Genomic DNA, 24,737 nt, shown 5'->3' with positions numbered 1-24,737 from the left:
TTTAAGGCACGATTATTGATTTTTTGGGCACTATCCATTGTCCTGTTTCTTATTTAAAGCAACGTTTCGAAAACTGGGCTCTGCTTTCGTTCTCAGGTAAAACAGCCTACTCAACTGGGTCCAATCTCTGGACTCATACAGAGTCTATTCTCCGAAACGCCGTTTTAAATAAAATGTAGGATGATGGATAATGTTAAAAAATCCGTGATTGTATTAATATACCATTGTCACGAGCTTTTAGATCTTATTTATATTTGGGGCGTTTGTTTATCGAGCCGTTTCCTAGCAATGGATCTGTACGTCACAATATCTAATCTGTGGTGAATACTGTGTGTCGTACTACGAAGAAAGGTATGTTCTTTTACCCTACCTCTCACACTTTGCATAAGTATGAATATTGAAATGGGTTTCATGGAACGTTTTTGGGCAGTAAGGCAACGCAAATACACGTATATATTGAAATTTATTAGTCGTTCTATATGCGCAAGCGTAAAGCGAACGGCCTATGAGAATTTCCTATAAATAGTTTTCTTGCATTCCTGAATCTTTTTCCACAAGTTATGAAATTTTATGTGACAGCGTAGTCAAAATATGTTTGAAAGATAGGAGTGTGTTACGTCTGTCAAGTAGGGATGGGGGCCGTACTAAACTTGTATATTTGTCTTGCGAAAAATATACGCTGAATTGAAACAGGAAAGAGTTCACATATGAGTTATAGATTTTTGTTGGGTGCTTGTTGTACGTCGCTGTTACATTTTCGGTATGTCATTTTTGTTCAGAAATTGCGCCTACTAATTTCCCCACGTCTGTCTGTCCTTCCACCTGCAAGAACTCGAGAACGTCTTGGCGGATTTTCATTAATTTTGGTCAAAACTGAACACTATTAACGGATTTTTTTCTATGACTAGAGACATACATGTATTTCAAGCTTGCATCTCAAGTGTAACTGGCGTGTAACTCATCAGATACTTGCCGGAGCAAAAAGTGTTTGGAACAAATGTTGTAGTAGAGCAGTCGAAGCACAGATGTTATGACGTTATGCATTATCCTTGGAGTCTCCCAGTTTTTTTGATATTCATTCATCAGTAATCTGTCAAGACGACAGGTCCACAGTCTCTTCCAAAACACTTCCCCCACTTAATGCGATCTAGAGCTTTCTCCTTCAAATGAGAATATCCTCTTCTGTCCCCAAGGTCATCCAGCATCTTCTTACGTCTTCTTCCTCGTCTTCTGGTCACTTCTATCCGCCCCTCTATCTTTCCTTCAATAACTTCTTTTAGAAGGCAGTTACTGCGTAAGATATAATGAACAAAATATCGGCGCAAGGCACATACTTTCTCATATACGTTTTACTTTGACGACATTACCTTTGAAACGAAATCGATTATTTGTCAGTAGACCATTTCTGGTTACTGAATACCGAACAACATTGAAATTCTTGTGCAAGTTAGTTTGCCACACCAACACAGACCGTGACGTTTTAGCGCCTGCTCACCCCAGCCCCCCAGCAGAGACCATGACCATGCTCCTGAGCACTTAAACTTCCCAGGTGAACATAGCAACTGTTTAGCGCTTGCGCGCGAGCCTCCCAAGTAAACGTAGACAGTGTCATTTCAGCGCCTGCGCGCGTAAGCCTCGCGGAAAACCGTAGTGACCGGGTAGTGGCTATTAACACTTGAACACGAGAGCGTCCTGTACTGTACACTGACTTTTGAAGGTGTAGATTTGTAGAATTATGTCCAGTAGCTCTTGACATCCAAATTACCGTCACTAATTGCGATCCCAAGAGGAGTTTTATTTAAAAATAAAAGAGAAATGTCCAGTATTTATTGTAGTATACTTTAGTATAAAATCTGTTATTACTTCAAGCTGGTTATATCGGATGCGTGTAACCCACGGATATTTCTAGAAGTCTTCGCATCTAAATCTCTCTGCCTGCCCATTTTCACGTAAGTATGACACGCTTCGAGAATCGCTGAAAGGATTTTCATGAAATTTGGTTTTGGGAGTTTAAATAAAGTTTGTTCACCCCCTCCAGTTTCGGTTAAAGTCGGACAACAATAATGGACATTTTATGCGAAAACATACACTCGCTTCTGAAAGGATCACGAACTTAATTTGCTCGTAATTCGCTAAATATTTGTCCAAGCGAAAATTTTTCTGTAATAAAAGCGGTGGAGGGAAATGGAACACACGTTTTATGTCCAATACACTTTCTTTATTAAGTTTTGCGGGTTTGGTGTTAATGAAACAAAAGACAGCAAGCATAAGTATATTTCCCAACTTGTTTAAATGACTTTTGTTTGTGGGAAATTTAATGGAATGCAATATTTAAGTTCGTGCTTGCTTCTGTCAGAACACTATCCTTCGGGAATCCAGCTTACCTTCTGTCTGCCAAAAGTAAACTTCCATATAACAACTTTGTATATAGTTCCTTGAAACTAAAGTTTTCTTTCTCGTATAGTTACCTTCAAAAATATTCTACCCGTAGTTGTGTGGGTCGTACTAGTCTAGCACTGATTTCCTTATATGCAGGATATGGCCAAAATAATGGAAGTATTTGTCTGTTCTTTTTTAATTTTCCACAGAATATAAGGTGAATTACATCTTGGGGCGTCGTTATATTGGAAGGTGAAGCATATTTTTGCAAAGTTATTAGTATAAATTTTTGAGTAAAAACTCCATAACTTTCTGATACGAATTTCCCATGAGCGGTTGATTGCAATTTAGGTAAAGGTAAAGTTTTCTTGGCCGGTCACGGTAGCTGAGCGGTCTAAGGCATGTACTGTCTTCGCTCGCTTGGAAACCGGGATCGTGGGTTCGAATCCCACTCAGGGCATGGATGTTTGTCTACAGGTACAGGCCTTGCGACGAGCTGATTACCCGCCCAAGGAGTCCTACCCAATGTGTAAGATCTAGAAAAACCGAAGTGAACGGAGAAGTTCATGGAGGTAGGCCTAGGCCCACTGGGGCTGTTTTATTGTGCTTAATGTAGTATCACACAATGAGGACACATGCAGTTCTACGCATTTGTAACCTTAGAAATATACTCAGCTGAGTGGTCACAATCAGTCCCGGCTTCTTTTGTCCTCGGGAAAGAACGCGGTGTCCGTTGGATAGGCGGCTCGGTAGGTTCCAGAACCAATCTGAACACCATAAAGAAAAGAAGAATCTCTTTCCTCTGCCGGAATAGAACCCTAAATCCCTGGTCTTCCAGTCCTTACTTTATTCAGTATTGTGACTGATCTGTCCCGGCTCAGCGAACGAAAATATTCGTTGAGGAACCCAAATTTCAGTGATTGCTGTCACTAAAACCCGACATCACACTGCAAACGGTCACAATTCAGTCTATTCCTATATTTACACTATTTTCAACAAAAAGGCAAAGTTATCCTTGTAACAGGCTGTGGTGGCCCATAGTTTTGTGAGACGTTGAGGCTCCCAGTTTTTCTAGACAGTCGCCTTATTGATGGCGGTAATGTTGTCAGCTTTACTTGCCGGCCGCTCTTTATCCCCCCAGGAAGACTCTTGGTACTCATTTCTGTTAGAGCCATAGTGCGGCTGGAAGGATTGAGTCAATTGAAAAATCCAGTGGCCTCATCGGAAATCGAACCCGCTACTTTCTGGCTTGTAGCATAGTTCTTCAACCGACTACGAACCAGCATCATTTTCAATAGCATCCTTTTCTACGTCGCTTTTTCATCGTTGGGGGAGTAAAGTTATACCTACAGGCCCAACGACCTGTGTTCGATTCCCGGCAGATGTGTGAAGTTTTCATTTCGCCACTGCTTTTCATATTGACTCTGAAGCGAACTCGGACATCTATTTAACAGGACCCGTGGATAAGGCAGTCCAGCATGAGGCTGGCCACTCGCCTCTAACTATTGTCGAGGTCAAGAACGAGCGGAGCTTCTCCCATTCTCCCGTACATCATCATGACAAGGTGATAAATTAATTTAATTAAGAAACAGACTTCAGACCAGAACGGTTAGCTAATGTATGGGCTTGCTTCCCCCTGCTTCAGTGTTATGATTATTTATCACACGAACCCCAAGAGAGACAGCCCATTTCCTGGGCTTATATTCCCCATATTATTAATTCTTTATAAGGTGGTAATCATTTTAAATGTGCTTCAGTGTAATTAAAATTTCATGTTATTAATGAAAATTTATGATGCCATTTATTTATGGTCTATTTAACGAAGCTGGCCAGAGCTCAGGTTACATATCGTCGGGTGACAGGGCGAGCAGTGAATAATGAATTAGTAAGGATGTGGAAGGACTGAGGAAATACTAAGACAATTGTTGTGGCGAAACAGAGGACCTAATTAAGTCTATGGAGCCGAGTTCTTCTTGAGAAGCCAGCAGTCGCTCAGCTACTCAANCCCGTGCCTGCTACATTCGAAATGTATTTGACGTGGAATACGGCGGAAGAGAGGAAAACAACGCAAAACCTCGATGACAACAGTGGGTCTTGGTGCCAAGATTTGAACCGAGGGTCATTCAAATATGAAACACAAGTAGTAAAAGCTTTGGACAGCGACTCTCTGTTTCACGTTGGTAAGCGGTTACTTTCTGACCAAGTCATGGTGCGGTCTCAAGTTCGGGATGGAGAAGACGGCCTCGGATATAGTGGGTAACTGCGAATATATTGCCTAACGAGCCATGGGCAACCGCTAACCTGTGGTCCTACAGCTTGGGGGTGAGGTAGGAAGGGTTCTGAGTACCCCACGCCGTAGATAAAACGTAAACTAGCATGTTACAAATCTGTAGTGTTTCTACGTAGTATTTTCCCCCTTCTCTGAATTCTTGCTTGTTGAGCCTGATTTTTACAGAGTTCAAGACGCAGTTTCTAACAATGCCTAAACACGAATCAGTAACGCACATTAATTTCTGATCTTCATCAAATTTATTAGAAGTGGGATGACTTAGTCGGAAGTGACTAGAATATGAGATGGACAAGTGAGGGATCGGGTTTGATTTGCTGTAGGTGCAAGAAATATTTCTTTTCCCCTACAGAGTCCAGACAGATTCTGACTCAACTCAACTTCCTAATTTTTAGCTGGAGGTAAGACTGCCACTCAGTTTTATCTAGTCCCGAGGTTAAGAATACCTAAGCTTATACTTCCATTACGTCTTCATATCGTGCTTAGTTGAACACAAGAACTACTTTGCCTTTCTAAGAGACATCACTTTCCTTTGTTACGAGAGATTATATACGGATTCTTAGATGTGGTTTCTAATAATGCCTCAGTTAATATTAGTCACATGTTATTAGAGAGGACAAATGTAGGGAGGAGAGGTTGACGGGACATGTAGCGTGCATGGGAAAGATGAGAAATATTCGTTGAACTTAAGAATATCATCGAGAACAGAGTCACGCTTCTGGCAGGTATGGATTTTTTCTCCTTTATATAGCCTTTTCATCCATTATACTCCCTTGCATAACACGTTAAAAAGCTTTCGCGTAGCGATGATTGAATTATCTGCACACGACATCCATTAATTTTGTTGCCTCGTTTACAGGCACAATTTTGGTGAACATGAGCGTAACATGAATAAATCATTAGTTGAAATTTTCGTTAAACTTTATTTTATTGACACGTACATTGTTATTAACATTTCATGTCATACCAACCTTAAGTATCGGTCCAGCAGCTGGCACTCCTGCTTTGTATTCAGGAGATGCTGGTTTGATATCCTCAGTACGGAGAAGGATCATCCTAAGGTTTCTTGTGGTTTTCCTTCGTCCAGGCAAATAATGGGATATTACGCCTAATTTAAATTAGGTCACAACACCTCCTTCCATATCTATTCTAGTTCACTAATTACGAAAATATTGGGTTAGTATTTTTTTGTGTGGTTTATATTACGGTACTGTCCGTATCTACGTGACCATCTCTGTGGTCTAGTGGTCAGAGTTCCTGGTTACAGATCCAGAGGTCCCAGGTTCGATTCCCTGCGCTACCACATTTTATGGGATGTAGTGGGTCTGGAACGGGGTCCATTCAGCCTCGCGAGGATAATCGAGGAGCTACTTGAATGGAGAATTAGCGGTTCCGGTCTAGAAAACCGAAAATAACGGCCGTGGGAATTCGTTGCGCTGACCACGCGACACCCTCTATCCGCAAAAGTTGACAGTAACTTCGCCGACAAGCGGCGGTCGCTCGATCAATCGGTATAGTTCACTTGCGGACTACAGGCCACGGAGTTAGGGGCGACTCTATATGGGGGTTTGGATGGGATGACTGGGTTTTTTGACACTTTATACACAGTACTCGGAAGTACAGGTAACACAGCGCTATTGCTGGTCTACACACTTCACAGTTAACCGCTACACACACACTAGGGTTCTCTGTCTTCACTAGTCGTATCCTGGCAACGGATTTATAAGTCTCACTGACATTTGAAATCACACATAAAGTCTTCTTTTCACTGCTTAATTCTTTTCTAGCCATTTCTTCTCAATAACCTTGAAATGCCATCTCCAGAACTGGACCCATTGCTTGACATCTGATTCAAATGAACTCTTCTTCGACTGAACTCTCTCACCTTCTAACAAAAACTAATTTAAGCGACCTTCTTTGTCTCTGTATAGCCCCTCGGCATGGACCACGCAGAAAACACAGCTTCTATATTGTTGATAAGGCTTGTTTATTGATCCATTTTCTAACAATATACGTCATATTGTTGCGCGCGTTGGCTGCCGCGGGAACGTTTTTACCGAGTCGTTGCCTAGCAATGGGTCTATACGTCACATTCATATAAACGAGCCTATGATGGTACACGGTTCTTATGCTGGCAACCACTGCACAAAAAGACATGCATACATCGTGTTTTTAAACGCAGTGTCCCATCTGCCCATTTCGAAAAGCGTTAACTAACAGTTTTGTTTGGTGTGTCAGGAACCACCATATTCCCTGAAACCCTTTGGAGCTTAACACTTTACATTATTAGATGAATCAGAGACACCAATCGGTAACGGCAGTGTGGCTGCGTGATCTCGTGTGTTTGTGTGTGTAAGTAATTGAGTATGAACCTCAGGTGTCCTTAGGAATTTTGCATTTGTGAAAAATTCTTATTCCTCTCTAAGTTATATATGAAACCAGGGAGCCAGGATTGCGCAGTTGGTATAGCGACTGGTTACGGGCTAGACGACTAAGGGGTCGGAGTTCGAGTCCAGGTAGGGTCAAAAATTTTCTCTTCTCCACTTCGTTCAGACCGGCATTGAGGTCCACCCAACCTCCTATCCAATTAGTACCGGGCGGTCTTTCCCCGGTGGTAAAGCGGCCGGGGCATGAAGCCGACCACTCACCTTCATCTAATGCTAAGGTAAAGAAAATGTTGATCTATACTTCCACTCCCTCATACGCCTTCATGGTATAATGCTTGATTAGTTAAGTACAGAGACAACTTTGCCTTATGGAGGAAACCAAGCCTGTTCCGACCTCACGTATTCGTTCCATATTTTCGAAAGTCTTCCTTGGTCGCAACATCTTTTTTGTTTATAATCTGTTTCCGCGTTCTTCCGTCTGTCACTAATTCTAGATAATTTATCCAGTTCTGTCTGTTTTCATGTGTTTTATTTCATACAATTTTTATTTCCCGTTCTCTCCTAATTTAGTACGGTCCAGTCTTTTGCAGACCTTAACACTTCTTAAATATCTCATCTCTACTGATAGTGTTCTGTTCGTGTCAAACATTCACTTCCATATATCAAAGTTTGCAGTGGTGGTATTTTATAAAATTTCAACTGTGGTTATTACAGTGTTTTAATCTTTAATGTTCGTTTTAAGGTACCTCAAATTTTATCATATTTGTTGAGTTACGTAAATGTAGCACAAATGGGGGAGAAGAGGAATGCATATAGGACATTGGTGGGAAAGCCAGAAGGAAAGAGACCACTGGGAAGACCAAGGCGTAGGTGGGTGGACAGTATTAAAATGGATCTTAGAGAAATAGGGTGGGATGGTATGGATTGGATTGATCTGGCTCCGGATAAGGACCAGTGGATGGTTCTTGTGAACACGGTAATAAACTTCCGGGTTCCATAAAATGCTGGGAAATTCTTGAGTAGCTGCAGATTTGGCGGCTCCTCAAGAAGGGCTCAGCTCCATAAGTAAGTATTTTTTTAATTGCTAGTGGGGTGGGACTAAGTCCCTTGTACTGCGGCCACTTCTGGCCTATTGTACCAGCCCCAGATGATAGGTGAGGGTGATTGTGGAATGAAGATTGGCAGGGGAAACCGAAGTACTCGGAGAAAACCTGCCCCAGCGCCACTTTGTCCACCACAAATCCCACTTGACCAGACCCCGGGATCGAACCCGGGCAGCCGTGGTGGGAAGCCAGCGACTGACCGCTTGAGCTATGGTGTGGCTAAGTAAGTAAGTAAGTAAATTGAGTTACGCAAATCTTTATCTAATATTTATGATATCACTTCCTAAATAAAATAATAAGATCACTCACTCATGGAGCTGAGCCCTGCATGCGGAGTCGTCTATTGTGCAAATACTCAAGCACTTCCCAGCATTTTATGGAACTCTAAAGTTCATCACCGTGTTCAGAAGAGCCCTCCACTGGTCCCTATCCTGAACCAGATATACCATCCCATCCTATCTCTCTAAGACCCATTTCAATATTGTCCTCCTACCTACGTCTTGGTCTTCCCAGTTTTCTCTTCCCTCTGGCTTTCCCACTAATATCCTATATGAATTCCTCTAAAATAAATAAGACACTGCTCTAATATGTTGTTATCAATCATTATTTTAGTTCAATCCGGAAATATGCCTTTGAACTACATAACGTTTCTCTCTTGATTGAAATGTCCGGATTATTAATTTAACCAATTCTCCGTAAATTGTGAATTGAGCGCTATAAGTTACCCTCACTGTCATGTATTAAATTTGGTCGCCGAGGGACATTAATGATGATAAATTATTTAGGCTAATAGCGTTAAATTTGCCTCTAACGTTAGTTACAATGACATCTAACTACATTAACTTCTTTCCACTTTGGAGACCTGACATAAATGGGCAGAAAGTATCTCTTAGGGAGTTGATACGTAGTGGATGGAACTTGCTCAGGACATGAAATATTGTCAGACTTAAGTTCTGAGGCCGATTAAATTTCGGGTTACGTAACAATGACAATATCTTGATAATTTACTAATTATCAACTTCCCTTGGACTACGCAGCCTCTCAACTCCGCCTCCTGAAACTGAGGACGTATGCCGGTAAGCTTGTTTCCAGGGGATGTAGCTACAAAGTAGCAAAGCGTCTTCATATGGTTCTTTTAGCTAATGAAATAGTACTTTCGAATTCAATCATAACCATACGCCACTAGGTATTGGTAGTTTAATATTAATGTCACGTGTAGGGGGTAACTTATAAGACGGCAATATTATAAGCATCCTGTTACACTCACACAATATATATGAGACAAACTCCGTCTTAAGTGCAACAATTTAATTGTAGTTCTTTCTTCTTCCCTTCCTCCACACTACATGTTTCGGCCCTAAATGTCCATCATCAGGTGTGTATTCTTACGTAGCTGCTACACTGCCCGTAGTTTAAAATTTAAAATCACTAGTCTTTCCTGTTGTATGTATGTATAAAATCTTTGTTAACCTACACGCGTCAATTTGATTTATTATACATACATACAACAGGAAAGACTGGTGATTTTAAATTTTAAACTACGGGCAGTGTAGCAGCTACGTAAGAATACACACCTGATGATGGCCATTTAGGGCCGAAACATGTAGTGTGGAGGAAGGGAAGAAGAAAGAACTACAATTAAATTGTTGCACTTAAGACGGAGTTTGTCTCATATATATTATAAGACGGCATTTGGATTGGATTTATTGCACCTTTTTACATTTACATAGTTCGGGACTACAGGTAATTACAGCGCTATCACTATTCTATACACACATTCCAATTCATCATTCCACACACACACTAGGATACTCAGTCTTTACTAGTCGCATCCTGGCAACGGATTTATCACAGTCTTACTCTAACTTCCAATCACACGTGTGAGGTCTTGCCATTTATGCAGCTGGCAATTCCGAAGACTCGACTCGACTAGACTCGACTACTCTCGATTACTATTGTATACTCCATTGTACTCAGCTTCTATTCTGCTTCTGTCCTGCCGAACACTTCTTACAACCGCTTTACACGGATCCCACGGAAAACATTGTCTTCTGTTGTAAAGAATGCGTGTTTACTGCTCCGTTACCTAGCAGTGGGTGTCTTATTGTTGAATGCTTGTGCTGTGGGAATGTGTTTACCGACCCGTTGCCTACCAATGGGTATACACGTCATAATAATAATAATAATAATAATAATAATAATAATAATAATAATTCAATTCGTGTTTATTTACGTGCAAACTTAACAGCACAGAGGCCAATTTCAAAGCTAGCACGAATTGAGAAATACACAACAACAACAAAATTGAAAAACAAAATACAAAAACGATAGTCTATATTAATTACACAGTTAGCATGAATAAAGATACAGAAGCAAACATACACAGACAAAGCCACAGTGTGAGAATCTGAGTTTCAAATAGAGCAGCATACAATAATAGTAATAATAACGAAATTAATAAAAATAATGATAATAGTAGTTTAATTAGTTCAGTATAAAATATGTTTCATCAACAGAGTTTTTGGTTCAAAGACGTCAACGTCCCTACAGACAACATTAGCAGCAGGAGCGCAGCTAGCAGAGGGGCAATTTTTACTAACAGAACAGACATTGAACACAGGAAAGTCTCCGATATATCGAACAGGGACCCGAAGGCGAACAATTTCCAAAGCAATAATAATAATAATAATAATAATAATAACTTGTCCTTAAGTTCCTTATTCTGACTCTTTTCAATTTTTTCCTATAAACTTCGTCTTACTCCGTGGGTACGATATCATCATACACGTACATCCCTGACCATAAACCTTCGGATTTTCAACTGTTTCGATCCACCAATGATACTTCTGAAGGCCGTTGTTTTGCCAGCTACTGTGGTGTTTAGTGAGATGGTGCACACGTAGATTTCCACTCGGTTGAAAATATATTTTTGTTAATGGCATGTCTGGACCGCCTCTGTGAGCTAGTTGTCAGCGTTCCAGGCTACAGATCCCGAGGTCCCGGGTTAGATTCCCGGCGCTACCAGATTTTCAGAGAAGTAGTGAGTCTGGAACAGGGTCCACTCAGCCTCGAGAGCATAATTGAGGAGCTAATTGAAGGAAATAGCGGCTCCGGTCTAGAAAACCGAGATTAACGGCCGTGGGGAACCGTTGCGCTGACCACGTGATACCCTCTATCCGCTAAAGTTGAAACTAACTTCACCGACAAGCGACGGTCGCTCGGTCGGTATACTTCGCGCTGGCACTCGAACACGGGATATCTGGATCTGTAGCCAGGAACTCTGACCACTAGACCACAGAGGCGGTCCAGTATTATAGACAACTTAGAAGAATTGTTCTTGCCTCTTCTTCGCTTGGAATAGGGATGCTTTTTTGCCTGCTATTATCGCAATATATGGGCCTGTCCGAAGAAGGGGTAACTTTCAAATCAAGATATTAAATTAGGCTTATACTAGCATAATTAAAATGGGCAAGATTCAATTTCGTATCTTTGGATGTTTTCTGTTAAATCCATGGCAGGAAACAGAGAAAACTTACATTTGTAAATATATTACGGTAAATGTGAGTAAACCGGCACCTATGAGTAATAGCCGGTAATTATACACAATTACTATGAACAGTGGCAAATGTGATATATCTTGTGATAATTACATTTACTGATAATTATGATTTACCGGTGAAAGTGATATTGTCACGAGATTTAACATATTTACCTCTGCATTTAGTAATTCTTTATAAGTACCGGATATTAATCGTAATTATAATTTACTTAGTTTTGACGTGGCCGATCACAATGGCCGCTCGTCTAAGGCATGAACTGTCTTCGCTCGCTCGGACGCTGGAATCATGGGTTCGGATCTGTTTCCTGTGAGGTACGAACTGAATTCTTATATACTATTCTTATACATTGTCGTTCACAGTAGCCGAGCGGTCTAAGGCATGAACTGTCTTCGCTCGCTCGGACGCTGGAATCATGGTTTCCAGTCCCACTCAAAGCATGGATGTCTTTGTGCGTTTATTCTGTGTTTGTGTGTAAAACGAACTCCGCATGAAAAAGGAAGAGACGGGCTGCAAGAAGAAAATCAAAATAGAAAATAATACAAGAAAACGGAACGAGAAAAGGAGAAAATGAACACAAGAAATAGAAAGAATAACACGAAGCAGTGTGATGAGGGTTCAGGCCCTGACATAGCTCAAGCGGTTAGTCGCTGGCTTCCCACCGCGGCGGCCCGGGATCAATCCCGGGTCTGGTCAAGTGGGATTTGTGGTGGACAAAGTGGTGCTGGGGTGGGTTTCCTCTAAGTACTTCGGTTTCCCCTGCCAGTCTTCATTCCACCAAATTCTCCATCATCATAATCACCCGGGCAGGTACAATAGGCCAATCAGTGGCCGCCGTGCCGATTGGATCCAGCTGGACTCCACCCCCCACTAAGCGAAATTAAATTAACACCACCGATTAAATTTAAAGGATTTTGAAATTGCAGCTCACTGCATGGATACCAAAAGAACAAGGGCGTTCTTACAAAATTATTTTCCTGTAGCATAGTAAACAGACAAGTGAAGAGATGTGTGCAATTTTTATGTAATGTTAATCTGTTCTCTATTGAATTAATTGACTAACATGTGTCTGGTTTGTTGTTTTCAGTTACCCCTAATTTTCATACATCTTCTCGAGGCGTCTGAGACAGCAACATAACAAAAAAGAAACAGCAAAAATGGCTGAGAAGACATCCCCAAGTTATTTGTTGCAGCTTAAGGCAACGATAATCAGGAATCTTCTTCTTAAGAAACGAGAAAAGCGAAAGACTATTGCTGTAAGTGTTAGTGTGTTGTCTCATGTGCAACTGCAGATCTTCAATAAAAAGTAATTGTGCACAAAACAAACTTATGTTTTCTATATCACGTGAGATTACTAAACTTACCAGAAGCCCAGACTAATCATGTCATCAATATATATTCTTGTATGGGTTGTATACCATTTTCATCATCTGATAACAGAAAGTCTTGGGTTACACACTGTGTACTAATACAGATATTTGACAGTTCAATTCTTAATTGATTTGTCAGTATTCTTTTAGGTCACAGATATTAACTCTCAAATGTTTAGTGTCAGAATCGCATCCTGGAAATTTGTTAATTGGTATTTTTTTTTAATTGCTAGTGGGGTGGGACTAAGTCCCTTGTACTGCGGTCACTTCTGACCTATTGTACCAGCCCCAGATGATAGGTGAGGGTGATTGTGGAGCAATTGGTGGAATGAAGATTGGCAGGGGAAACTGAAGTACTCGGAGAAAACCTGCCCCAGCGCCACTTTGTCCACCACAAATCCCACTAGACCAGACCTGGGATCGAACCCGGGCCGCCGCGGTGGGAAGCCAGCGAATAACAGCTTGAACTATGGCTTGACCCTGTTAATTGGTAACTCACTACTCAGTTAAACCTGATATCTGCATCATTTCCTATGGAAAATTTATGTCTTGTTTATTTTTTATGAAAAACAGCTGTCATCAATTCTTCTGCAAAATTTTTATTGATTTTTAAGATATTAATGTCTGTTACAAGATATTTATGTGACAAATGAAAGATCTGGAAACCTGTTCTGTTCACACATTCTATGAACATACTGTGAGTATGAAATTTATGGCTGCAGCACAGAATTTCCATTTTATCTGTAGCTCATTCAGTCATTCACTGTATCAGGCATGTGCGGCTGTGACCCAGGTTTTTATATTTATTTATTTATTTCAAAACAACTTCTAAAATTTTTCTTCAAAAATAAGATCATGTCATATATTCTCAGATTTTTATTTTACAAAAGAAGAGTTAGAAGGTGTAAATTGCATTCATCTGGCTCAGTAGTGGGACCAGTGGTATGCTTTTGTGAATGTGATAATGAACCTTCAGATTAAAAAAAAAAGGTGTGGACTTTATTGAATAGTTTAGCAACTATTAGCTTCTCAAGAAAACTTTGCTTTAAGGAGTTAGTGAATTAAAATAAACTTATGCAATTTGACTTACACAGTGTTTCTGGGAAGTGAGAATTGAGGGATTTTCCTAATGCATTTGCACTCCCAATCACCAAGACAGTAAAGTAGTGGCTGGTGGTAGGAGAAATTTCCAATACCAAGAAGTCTGGGAGACTGATGTTGCTGTAAGGCAATAATATTGATGTTCTTGACAGTTTTGCTATTGTTATCAGTCCCAATAAATTCAACACATCTGATTCATATTTATGGGTAAAGCTGAATACTCATATCTTACCATCCCTCATCCTTCATCAATTCTGGAATATTTGCTAGCATCACAATAAAAGAAATTCCTGCAGCTACATGGATATGATGCTGTGGTTAGATCGCTGTAGATATACCCATGTCTGTGAGTAACTATTCTATGAAATGAAGCATTCCAAATCAGAATTAAGGTACAGACATATGGAGGGACAGTACTATCTTCTGGGATGTAATGTGTGTAGCCTGGTAGAAATTAAACGCTGAAGATGGAGGTAGTATATACCTGTGAAACATCAGTGAACTTCTACTAGACTACACAACATTATATCCAAGAAGGCAGTACCTCTCACAGCTACTGCTATGAGAACCTCAACTGCAGAACATGGATGGACATTTCAGAACTGGGTGAAAAGTTTCCAGCAGCAACATCAAAGTTAATATTAAAATTACGTCATAAGAGGTTAAACAGTTCTGTCCAGTGTGATGGTCTTGTGGGATCTAATGCTGTATACTTTGGTATATTATCTGCAAAATTAAAAATTGTCACATCTCAGAAGGCCATAATTCTGGTATTCATTACTCTGTGAATCTCAAATTTCACCAAAGTGGCCACTGGAGGCATAACAAAAGACAAGCAGTGCCAGATATCACACAAGGTAGAGTGCTAATTTAGTAACTATCCCATCAGCCATTTAGTTAAGTTAGTTATTAAATAATAAAATCTTATCTGATCAGCCATGTCAATGTGGAGCTGGCAACACTGTCTCTGTCTTCATCTTTGGGGGTTGATGTGATGAGTGTTGTGTGAACATGCTGTATTTATGCACAGAGCTGTTGTCTGTCCCAGCCTCATCTGCATGGGGAACAGAGGGCAACAACAGCTGATGTCACAAGTAAGATACTGAATTTTAAACAACTGATTAGTTATTTTTCAATAAGCATGAAAATTTGCTGTGTAAGTCAAAGAGAAATGTGAATTTGCCCATTTGCTTATTAATTAATCATTATGTCATGAAGATGTATGGGACAGTGGTACAGCTGTGCACATTTTTAACTCCTTGGCATGAAATGAAGGTGAGTGGTGAGTTACACGTCCCACTCACTTTACTCCTCCAGAAAGGGCCCCTGGTATTCATTATGTAGGAAGCTGGTTGGGCTCACAAATAAGTCTTGATGCTGTGATGAAGAGAAATATCTCTGCCCCAACAGAAATCAAAGCCTGATTCTCCTGTCATCCAACCTGTATCCTAGTCACTATACTAACAGAGCTACTCAGGTTATTTTTGCAATACAAGTCTCATATATAAGGTACATTATATATGTAAACTATTACATTGTTTTATAATGATAAATCAAATGCTAAAGCAGTTTAATTTTAGTAATATATACAGCTATGACTGACTGATGTGTCTGACAGAAAAAGAAAAGGAAATGATGCATGGAATGAGACCACTGAATTGTTTGTACTTACATAGGATAATTGAAGCAGTCTGAAAATCTTACCTTGGTTTTAAATTAAGTTGAACAACATTAAATATGAAATTCACTATAAAGTATGCTTTCAGGTTTTCTATTTCAACTAATGTTTCTGCTGTTATGCTTGTTAAAGATTATGGGAGATTACAGTCTCTTTGTGTTGTTAGAAAGTGTTTCTGCCGTTGTATTCTAGTCATGATCACTGCATTATTGTCTGCAGGAAGTGTTTCTGCCACTGTATACACTAGGAATTCTGATTGTAATCAAGATCATAATACCAAACCCAAACTTTCCTGTTATGAGCACCCCACGGGGAGAGGCAGTCCTATTTGAACACTTCCAGCAATTTAAGAACCACACCATTGCCATTGTACCAAACTCTACTGAGACACAGGTAAGCATATCACATTTATCAATAATGGGTTCATGTGGTAATACATTGATTACACAAGAGCTAAAAAGGCTGAAAAAATGTGGCCTGTGAAAAAAATATTTCTGGTCAAATGTGAAGCACAAATATTAATAATATGGACCTTTATCAGTTTTCTTTCTATTTTAAATTTTATTGAGAACAAAGTAAATGAACATGTTTGAAGTTCTATAAAATAAATAAATTTTAAACTCTAATTTTATAATTTACATAGAGGGATATAATCTGGCAGATATAAGAACACAGACTGAGGGTATTTGAGAACAGAGTCCTGAAGAGAATATGTTGTTCAGAGATGGATTAAATAATAAGAGATTGGAGAAAATTGTATAATGAGGGGCTTCATAACTTGTGCTCTTTGTCTAATATAATTAGAATGATCAAGTCAAAGAGGATGATGTGGACAAGGAATATAGTATGAATGGAGGAAAAAAAATGCATACAGGATTTTGGTGGGAAAACCAGAAGGAAGGAAATAACCAAGAAGACCCAGATGTAGGCGGTAGGAACATATTCAAATGGATCTTGCAAAAATGAGATGGAGTGGTATGGACTGGATAAACCTGACTCAGGACAGAGACCAGTGGCGGGTTCTTGTGAATGTAGTACTAAATCTTCAGGTTCTGTAAAATGTTGGGTAATTCTTGAATAGCTAAGTGACTGTTGGCTTCCCAAGAAGGACCCAGCTTCATGGTGTTAGTTAGTTATGTGCTACTGTACTCATATAATCATACGATTGCCATAAGTTTCCTGTCATATTTGGCAATATGTTGTGTTATGTTTTCATGTCATCTCATCAGTAGTATTCATAAAATTACCTTCCCTCTAGGCTTCTATATTATAATCTGGTTTGGTATTCTGTTGATTTACCATCTTCTTTTATATTGTTTCCACATATATCAGCAATTTTATACACATTTAATGAGTGAATCTATAATTCAATTAAGACATTATAGAAGTGTGAACATATTTCAGTTGTGTAATAATGTTAATATGAAATTTCTGCCCTGCTAATAATGATGTTCCCATCACAGCGCTTCCTGGAGAGTGTGAATCAGCTATGGTTGACGATGCACCTCGACCCAGGACTCCATCCAATCAGCTTCATGATGTTTGACACACATGATGATCTGCTTACAGCTTATTGGAAGGAGCCAACATCTATCCCTATTGCTGTCATCTTTGAAACAGACGATCCTGTCAAAGGAAGTTTAAAGTAAGTACTCCTTTATCTCAGAAGATCAGTATAGATTAATCTCTGTGCTGTATTACCAGCAGTTTTCTATGATAGGATCCATGGCCTCTGTTTTCGAAAATTCAGAATGTCTAAAAAATATCTACAAATTTATTGTGTCATATTTTTTAGTACAGTAGGTTTTTGGGTCATTCACCAGTGTGACAAAAAATTCTGAACTATTTTATGCCATAAATATTACAGATTTGTTAGGTTAATGGCATATCATTATAAATGACAGCTGAAGCAGACAGGTGCAAAGAGAAAGTGTTAAGGCATGTTTGATATAACAGTAATGGTCTTATAGAAGAGTAGCTTTGTATGAGATTTTGCTTATAATTTCCAAAATAGGACGACAGATTTTTTTTTGAAATTTACATTGGAAGTTTGTGCAATGATAATTGTGTTGTGAAAGTCCACAGTGAAAGAGTGAAGATGAGTTACTTGAGAAAGACAGTAGACAGTAACCAAGATGTAGCAAGATCCATTATACCAAATCCACTATAGCAAACCAAATTATAGTTTTGTTCAGTATTCATTCTTCATCAGTAATCTGTCAGATTACTCATATACTCAGTATATGAGTATTTAAAATCAAACAAGTCAAAATTTGGAGATACAATGAATGTAACATTTTTGGTTGTACCAGAATATGAAATGTAATCAGGAGGACAGAAAATGGCATTAGACTTTTTGTGCCAACACAATGAATCATTACATTTTAACCTCGTTGTTTTGTCAACATGACACTTAAAAGATGTAATTATGTGTTGTATTAGATAAGAATTTGCCCAACACAAATCTAAGAGTGCAGGGTTTTTACTGTCTGGTTTACATAACCTGTTTAGGCTTTCCTTTGGAATTCTAATCAGCATTTGAAAGCAGAGGACTAACAAGTGTTTAATATATTACAGCTAACTAACTAATAGATTAACAGATTGACTAACTGACTACCTACCCACCTACCTAATTCGGTAACTCCAAGGGCTTGCCTAATTGAGAAGCTAACAGTCACTCTTTAATCAAAGAATTCTCTCTCTTAAGGAAACTCAGGGTCCATTACTGTGTTAATAAGGGAAAATATGAAAAACAGAATAAATAAACTGTAAGGTATTTATTTACATCATAGCAAGCATATAAAAGTAAAAAAAAAAGTAAAGCTTTCCCTGTACCAGTTGAGGTGCTACGCTACAAGCTGGAATGTCAGAGGTTCAAATCCTGATGAGGTCACTGGATTTTTTTCAGTTGACCTAATCCTTCCAGCCACACTAGGCCCTGGGGTTTACTCAGCCTCTAACAGAAATGAGTACCAGGAATTAATTAAATAATTTTCCTGGGGAGTAAAGCGTGGCCGGTGCGTAAGGCTGACAACCTTACCACCATCTTCGAGCCGATTGTCTAGATAGTGTGGGACCCTCAACGTCTCACAACCCTATGGGCCTTCACGGCCTGTTACAGGGATAGCTTTACTTTATTTACTTACTTACTTATCCCGTACCAGGCCGTGAAGACCCATAGGGTTGTGAGACATTGAGGGTCTCACACTATCTAGACAATTGGCTCAAAAATGGCGGTAAGGTTGTCAGCCTTATGCGCCGGCCGTGCTTTACTCCTGAGGAAAATAGTAAGGATATAAGGTGTACTAAATATTATGGTCTTCATTGATGAAAAATAATTCTGCTTTCATTTTACAAAAACATTTTTTAAATGCTATTTATCAAACAGTCCTAAACCCAGTAGTTTTTCAGAACACTCATGTACAACTGGATCGTACGGTATGTGATAATTTTTCTGCCTGGTCAGGGCTATTGCACACCTCATGTGAGCAGTAATGATTGAATATGGAGTACTGATGGAATGATGATTAACAGGAATTGAAGCAAAGAAATTAAGAGGAAAACTTGATTTCTTTCATCATGGACCTCAGAAAAGTCACCGGGAATTGAATCTGATTCTCCATGAGAATTCAGCATCTAACTGATTGAGCTGTGGCATATGTAATCATACTAACTCTGCCAATCGATATGCAGAGTTAAATATGTATGATTAGAAATTAAAATTCATAGATGTAATTCCATCATTCAGTATAATATTATATTTAAGCATCCTGTTGCACTCCATACGATAAATGATATAAACTCTGTCTCAAGTGCAAACAATATATTTTGTGTCTTTGATCTTGCTCCCTACACTACATGTTTCGGCCTCAGACGGCCATCATCAGGTGTATAACACTCACGTCGCTGTCACACTGCACCCAGTTCAAAATTTAACATCTAAAACACTCTCCCTGTCATTATCAACTTCTACTTCGTTGATAGCTGTCCACCCGTAGATTACTTCACACACGTTAATTTTGAGTTTATCGTAATAGCACCATAATAAAATCTTTAGTTCTAATTTTAAACCTTTAAATTCTTGTCCAAATTTTAAAATTTGTTAAAATTGTTAGGGTTGTTCGCCCTGTGTTTGAAGTGCTGCAGCGGCTAGTTCTTGTTTCCACACTGTATAGGTGTTATCCTGTGTAGTCTTTCTGTGTGCGTGCCGCTGCTATTCTTTACTACGTGTGCTTGAGACAATTTACTACTATTACTTTTACAACGGCAAATATATTCTCATTCAGTTGGCTACAGTGTTTAGATTCCTAATTCCAAGTTTTATCAGAATCCACTGTATAGTTGAATTAATGAAATATATGGCTTGACAGACATAACCTGCCAATTATATATTCATTTTATACTTTTTATATGTTTTGTGTAAAGAATGTATAAAAATGAGAAAACTTTCATCAAGGTACAAGTATATTTCCACTCCCAATTTGTTTTATGCTTTTAGGTGTTGTACTCTAACTTCTGTAGATTCATAGCATGATCCAGCCAACTGATCTTTGCAGGTAGTTAAGGAAGGAAGGCAGATCAAAGGCCGAAATATATTCAAACTGAATGTTGAGGAAATTACTCTCTCCTCATGAGATGTTAGCCAGGGGCTGTTTTGTATAACTACGGTTATTATGTAATTAGTCTATCTCTGACTTGACTTGAGGAATGGAACCATGGAACTGCCAAAACAAGACAGGTGTTGTTGTTGTTGTAATGGTGGCGTTTCTGTGAGCTTCCCTTAACCTCTTTCCCCAGCAAATTACATTATGTTCTTCATTACATGGAAGAACAAGTATATTTCAATTACAAATTAATATGAAATATAAAGGTACAAGATTATCTGTCATTACAGCCTGCAACAGAATTCAAATATAACAATTTATAAAACGAAATCTTTTAAAAAATATTAAAATCTAAGTAAGTTGGATCGAAAGGAATGAAAGAGTGAAATCAATGATGATGTTAAGGGCAGAATAAAGTCACGATGTTCTTGATGTTGTACACTTTCCTTTTAAACTCTTTCCAGACTAATTAAAACCTAAATACATAAAACTATAATTTTATCTATCCTTTCTTTTGTAGGCCTGAACATTTCTTAATCTGAGATGGAAGTAGAAATTAGAAGTGAATTTTTTTTTTTCTCTCATGGTGGTAACTATAAAGAATACTGCTTTTTTGGATTTGACGCCAGATAGTTTGGTCTATTAGTAAATAAGTTATGACCTGTGATGAAAGAGAACAGGAGATTGTTGTTTTTGTTGTTTCTGTCTTCAAGATATGGAGGCAGCGGACTCTTCTGAAATACTGGTAATGATCAGTCTGCAAGAATATGCTGCATCATGTTCTGGAAGACAATAATCTTCAAAATTTGAAGTGCTTTTTGTTGAACCATCTTACATTGAGATAAATGTTGACGTTATTGTGTACTTTAACACCCTAGAGCCATAACAAATAGCAAGCAATGTGTCATGTAGTGGTTCATGGGCAGGAAATGTTAGATGTTATGACATGTTTTGCAGAGGTTTGAATCTGGATTGATGCCAACTTTAAGGAGGTCAGTGCCTACAGACTGTGGCTTGACTCAGTACATAACAGCCAGCCTGTGTGATACACTGGGAAATACATACCTGTATTCTGTGAACTTACTTTCCATGATTTCTCTTATTCATCTAAAATACATTCACAAACAGTAGAGCAGCAAGGCCATGGTTACTTTTTGAACACCTAATTCATTGTCCTAGTTGTTGTTTAGCAAAATTGTATATTAAATTAATTTAAATTAGAAGGGAAAGGCATTGATGCTGCTAGGAACATTTCGAGTGTATTTGTGTTTGAGGGCGGGGGGNGGTGTGGGGGGGGGAGTCAGAAAATTTGCATACAGATTTAAGTTTAAGTTATGTAAAAATAATTTTACCGATCACCCCAGAGTTGCGGATCTCTATACTGAGAAATAAAGGACACCATGTTTGAAAATCATTTTAATTTTTGGTCTTAATATTTGGTTCTTACTTCTTTCTTTAATGTTTATTTTTCCCCCAAACTCCCAGTTCAGTTCAGAGGCCTGGCTCCTCCTTTTGAACACACATGGGGAAACAATATATATTAGAAAAAGCCCCTACATATCAAATACACAGATGCGCACACAGTTCAGGTTGGAATGGTGTACAGCAATTGAGTATACATTTGAGTATTTTTCAAATGTATGCTCAGCAAAACCACACTTCTCAGTGTCCTTCATGTTCATTTATTGCAAGTAAGAATTAATTTATTGTTTTTTTTTTTCGTATCCATTTTTTAGTGATTTATAATGGCAGAAATCTGCCAGAAATTTGTCTGTTGTTGAGAGGCAATTAGGAACCGAACTATGTACTCATATTACTTTCACTTGCATTTCAGTAAATATACACCATATAAAATTATGGTAAACAAACATGTTTTTTTTGTAAAAGATGTATTCTATGCCAAATATTACTTTCTAATATAATGTGACATTTTGTAATTTTTTTTTTTTTTTTCCAGTTAAGCTTCATGAAAAACAAGGCAACTGCCCAGTATTTCCTAGAGATAATTTGAAGTTGGACAAATACAACACATTTGTCTTCATATATATAAATTGCATAGAACTATAACTTTTGAATAAATACTGAATGTCACAGGATACAAATCTAAATGGCTAATTAGATTAAGATTGTAGTCTTCTGGGACATAACAACTTGTCGAGAGTAATGGTCTGGTTGGTGTATACCTATCAAAAGACTATACAGTGTAATATACCACTGTACCGCTGTTATGAGACACTAAAAATTCATGACAGATTAGATCCCTTTATTTGTGTTTTAAGAATCATTGTTAACTATCTATGGAAGTCTTCAGCACAGTGTACAGATTGCAGTAAAATGTGAGTAATATTTTTAGGTATGAAATCAGGACAAATCCTTCTTTTGTGGTAACGCCCTCAACAACAGAACTGTACTCATCACCAGCATCATGTCGAGAGAGTGAAGGCCACTGGAGTGGAGTGTTCCCTATAGAAACTGGGGAGAGCTGTCCAGTGAACCAATATTATTACTCTGGTTTTGTGGCAATCCAAGCTCTCTTTGATTTCACCAAGATCAGGGTGAGTTTAAAACTATCTTGCAGTACATCCAGTACATAAAACGTATAATGTATATTGAATGAGAATTTAAAACATTTTGCATTATTGTTGAAGGGGTCCAAAAATGTTAGATATGAAGAAATTAAATTGCAGTAGTAAACAAGAGTAAATTTTCCCAGCACAATATTTGAAATGAATTTATTATCACCTACATAAACAATAACAATGAAACATTAACTTATAATGAAACATTCCCACGTGGTTCCTTATTAAGGTGAAATAGTTTTTTAGTTACCTATGCCTTGAATCGAACCTGGGTCTCCTACTCTTTATGTAGATACTGTATGTCCAATTTATATTCCAGTTGTCTTTGGTGACAACACACAGAAATTATTACAACTCACATTCATTTTCTAATATCAGAAGATATTCCTGAATTTTTCTTGGTAAGTGCTATTAGGAAAATTTGGAACAGAACACCTTAAAATTTTGTATATATACTTCTATATTATGATACATTGTACATGATTACAAGACACAATTTTTACTCTTTGTACCCTTCTTTAAAAGAATGACTATGTGACCTTTGTAGCCTGAAAGGAAAATGTTGGTGAACCAGACTCATTAGGATAGCTCTTACGCCTCCACAATTCCTGTAAGAGAAGGTTCCTTATCAGTGCAATAGAAATTAAGGAAAGCCTAGCACAAAGTGAGGAATGCAGTGAAGCAGCTGAGCTAGTAAACTAAACTGTGTCACGGAATCCTCAGTTCTCAGTGGTTCAAATTTCAAAAAAACTAATTAATGACAGCTCCACTTTTTCCATTGTCTAATTTTAAATTGAGAAAATTGGACTTATATTTATTCTCATTTACAAGATTTTTTTTATACAAAGGAAGTTAAAACTGTTACCAGTATATACAAAGTGAACGAGAAAATTACAAGGCATTAAGTTAATAATAATTTATATTTGTTTACAGTTGGATTCAGGTCAAATGAACATTGAAGTGCCACACATCATGCTTGAATTATTTCCAAAGAAGGCATACACTGGAGGTGAGTGAATATCAATATAAACAGATGGACTAGTTGATGTCATAATATTGAGTTATTCCTTCTTTGCACCTTAAGAAAATTCAAATCATATTCCTCAAGAAAATGTTTATGGACCTTGAGGTTACTTCCAGATATTGGGAGCCAGGAAGGAAATCTAGTTTACTGCATTTTTCTTTGCAGATTTCCCTTTAATTAAAATTATTAAATTACAGCTAGAATGTATTGATTAATATAGTCATGTGATTGACTATAGACGGGTTTTGAACTGGTAACTGGATTTACTGGACACATTTTCAGCTTATGGCTACACTTTACAGATTGCTGCACACAAAGACTGGTGTTCTCAGTCAAGGTCTTCACTGCGTTGCTTGGTAATGTTTGCCAACAGCGGATGTTCCTCTGCTTCCAAGTCCATGTGTTTGCAGGCTGGCAATTATCTTACACCAACCTCCTACTCTTCTGAATTCTGTCTCTAGACTGACTGCTCAAGCTCTACTTGGACTGACTGCTAATGGCAGCTTGCCCTCAGCATGGACACACCGAGAATGTGGCTTCCAACAGCTCTTCTGTTGTTGCCTACATGTCTGTTGCAGGCAATGGCTGTCTCTGCTGGCTTCAGAATTCTGGTTTTCAGAAGACGTGCCACAATATAATGTACCATACACAATAGATAACTTGAGTAA

General features: G+C 38.5%; 1 protein-coding gene across 6 annotated transcripts in view; it reads left to right on the top strand.

The window, feature by feature from the left end:
* The window catches only part of LOC111873019 (ATP-binding cassette sub-family A member 3), a 96,077-nt gene that overhangs the window by 22,528 nt on the left and 48,812 nt on the right, over positions 1 to 24,737 (top strand). For all 6 annotated transcript variants that reach the window (XM_033754923.1, XM_033754922.1, XM_023867378.2 and 3 more), the window contains 5 exons: positions 12,801 to 12,969; positions 16,082 to 16,255; positions 17,326 to 17,507; positions 22,820 to 23,021; positions 23,979 to 24,054. In XM_033754923.1, coding sequence (XP_033610814.1) covers positions 12,871 to 12,969; positions 16,082 to 16,255; positions 17,326 to 17,507; positions 22,820 to 23,021; positions 23,979 to 24,054 — 733 coding nt within the window. In that variant the 5' untranslated portion in view covers positions 12,801 to 12,870. The remainder of the gene's footprint in view (positions 1 to 12,800; positions 12,970 to 16,081; positions 16,256 to 17,325; positions 17,508 to 22,819; positions 23,022 to 23,978; positions 24,055 to 24,737) is intronic.

This window comes from Cryptotermes secundus, unplaced genomic scaffold, assembly GCF_002891405.2.
Source record: "Cryptotermes secundus unplaced genomic scaffold, Csec_1.0 scaffold2719, whole genome shotgun sequence".
NCBI lineage: Eukaryota > Metazoa > Arthropoda > Insecta > Blattodea > Kalotermitidae > Cryptotermes > Cryptotermes secundus.
This window is presented reverse-complemented; position numbering and strand designations above follow the sequence as displayed.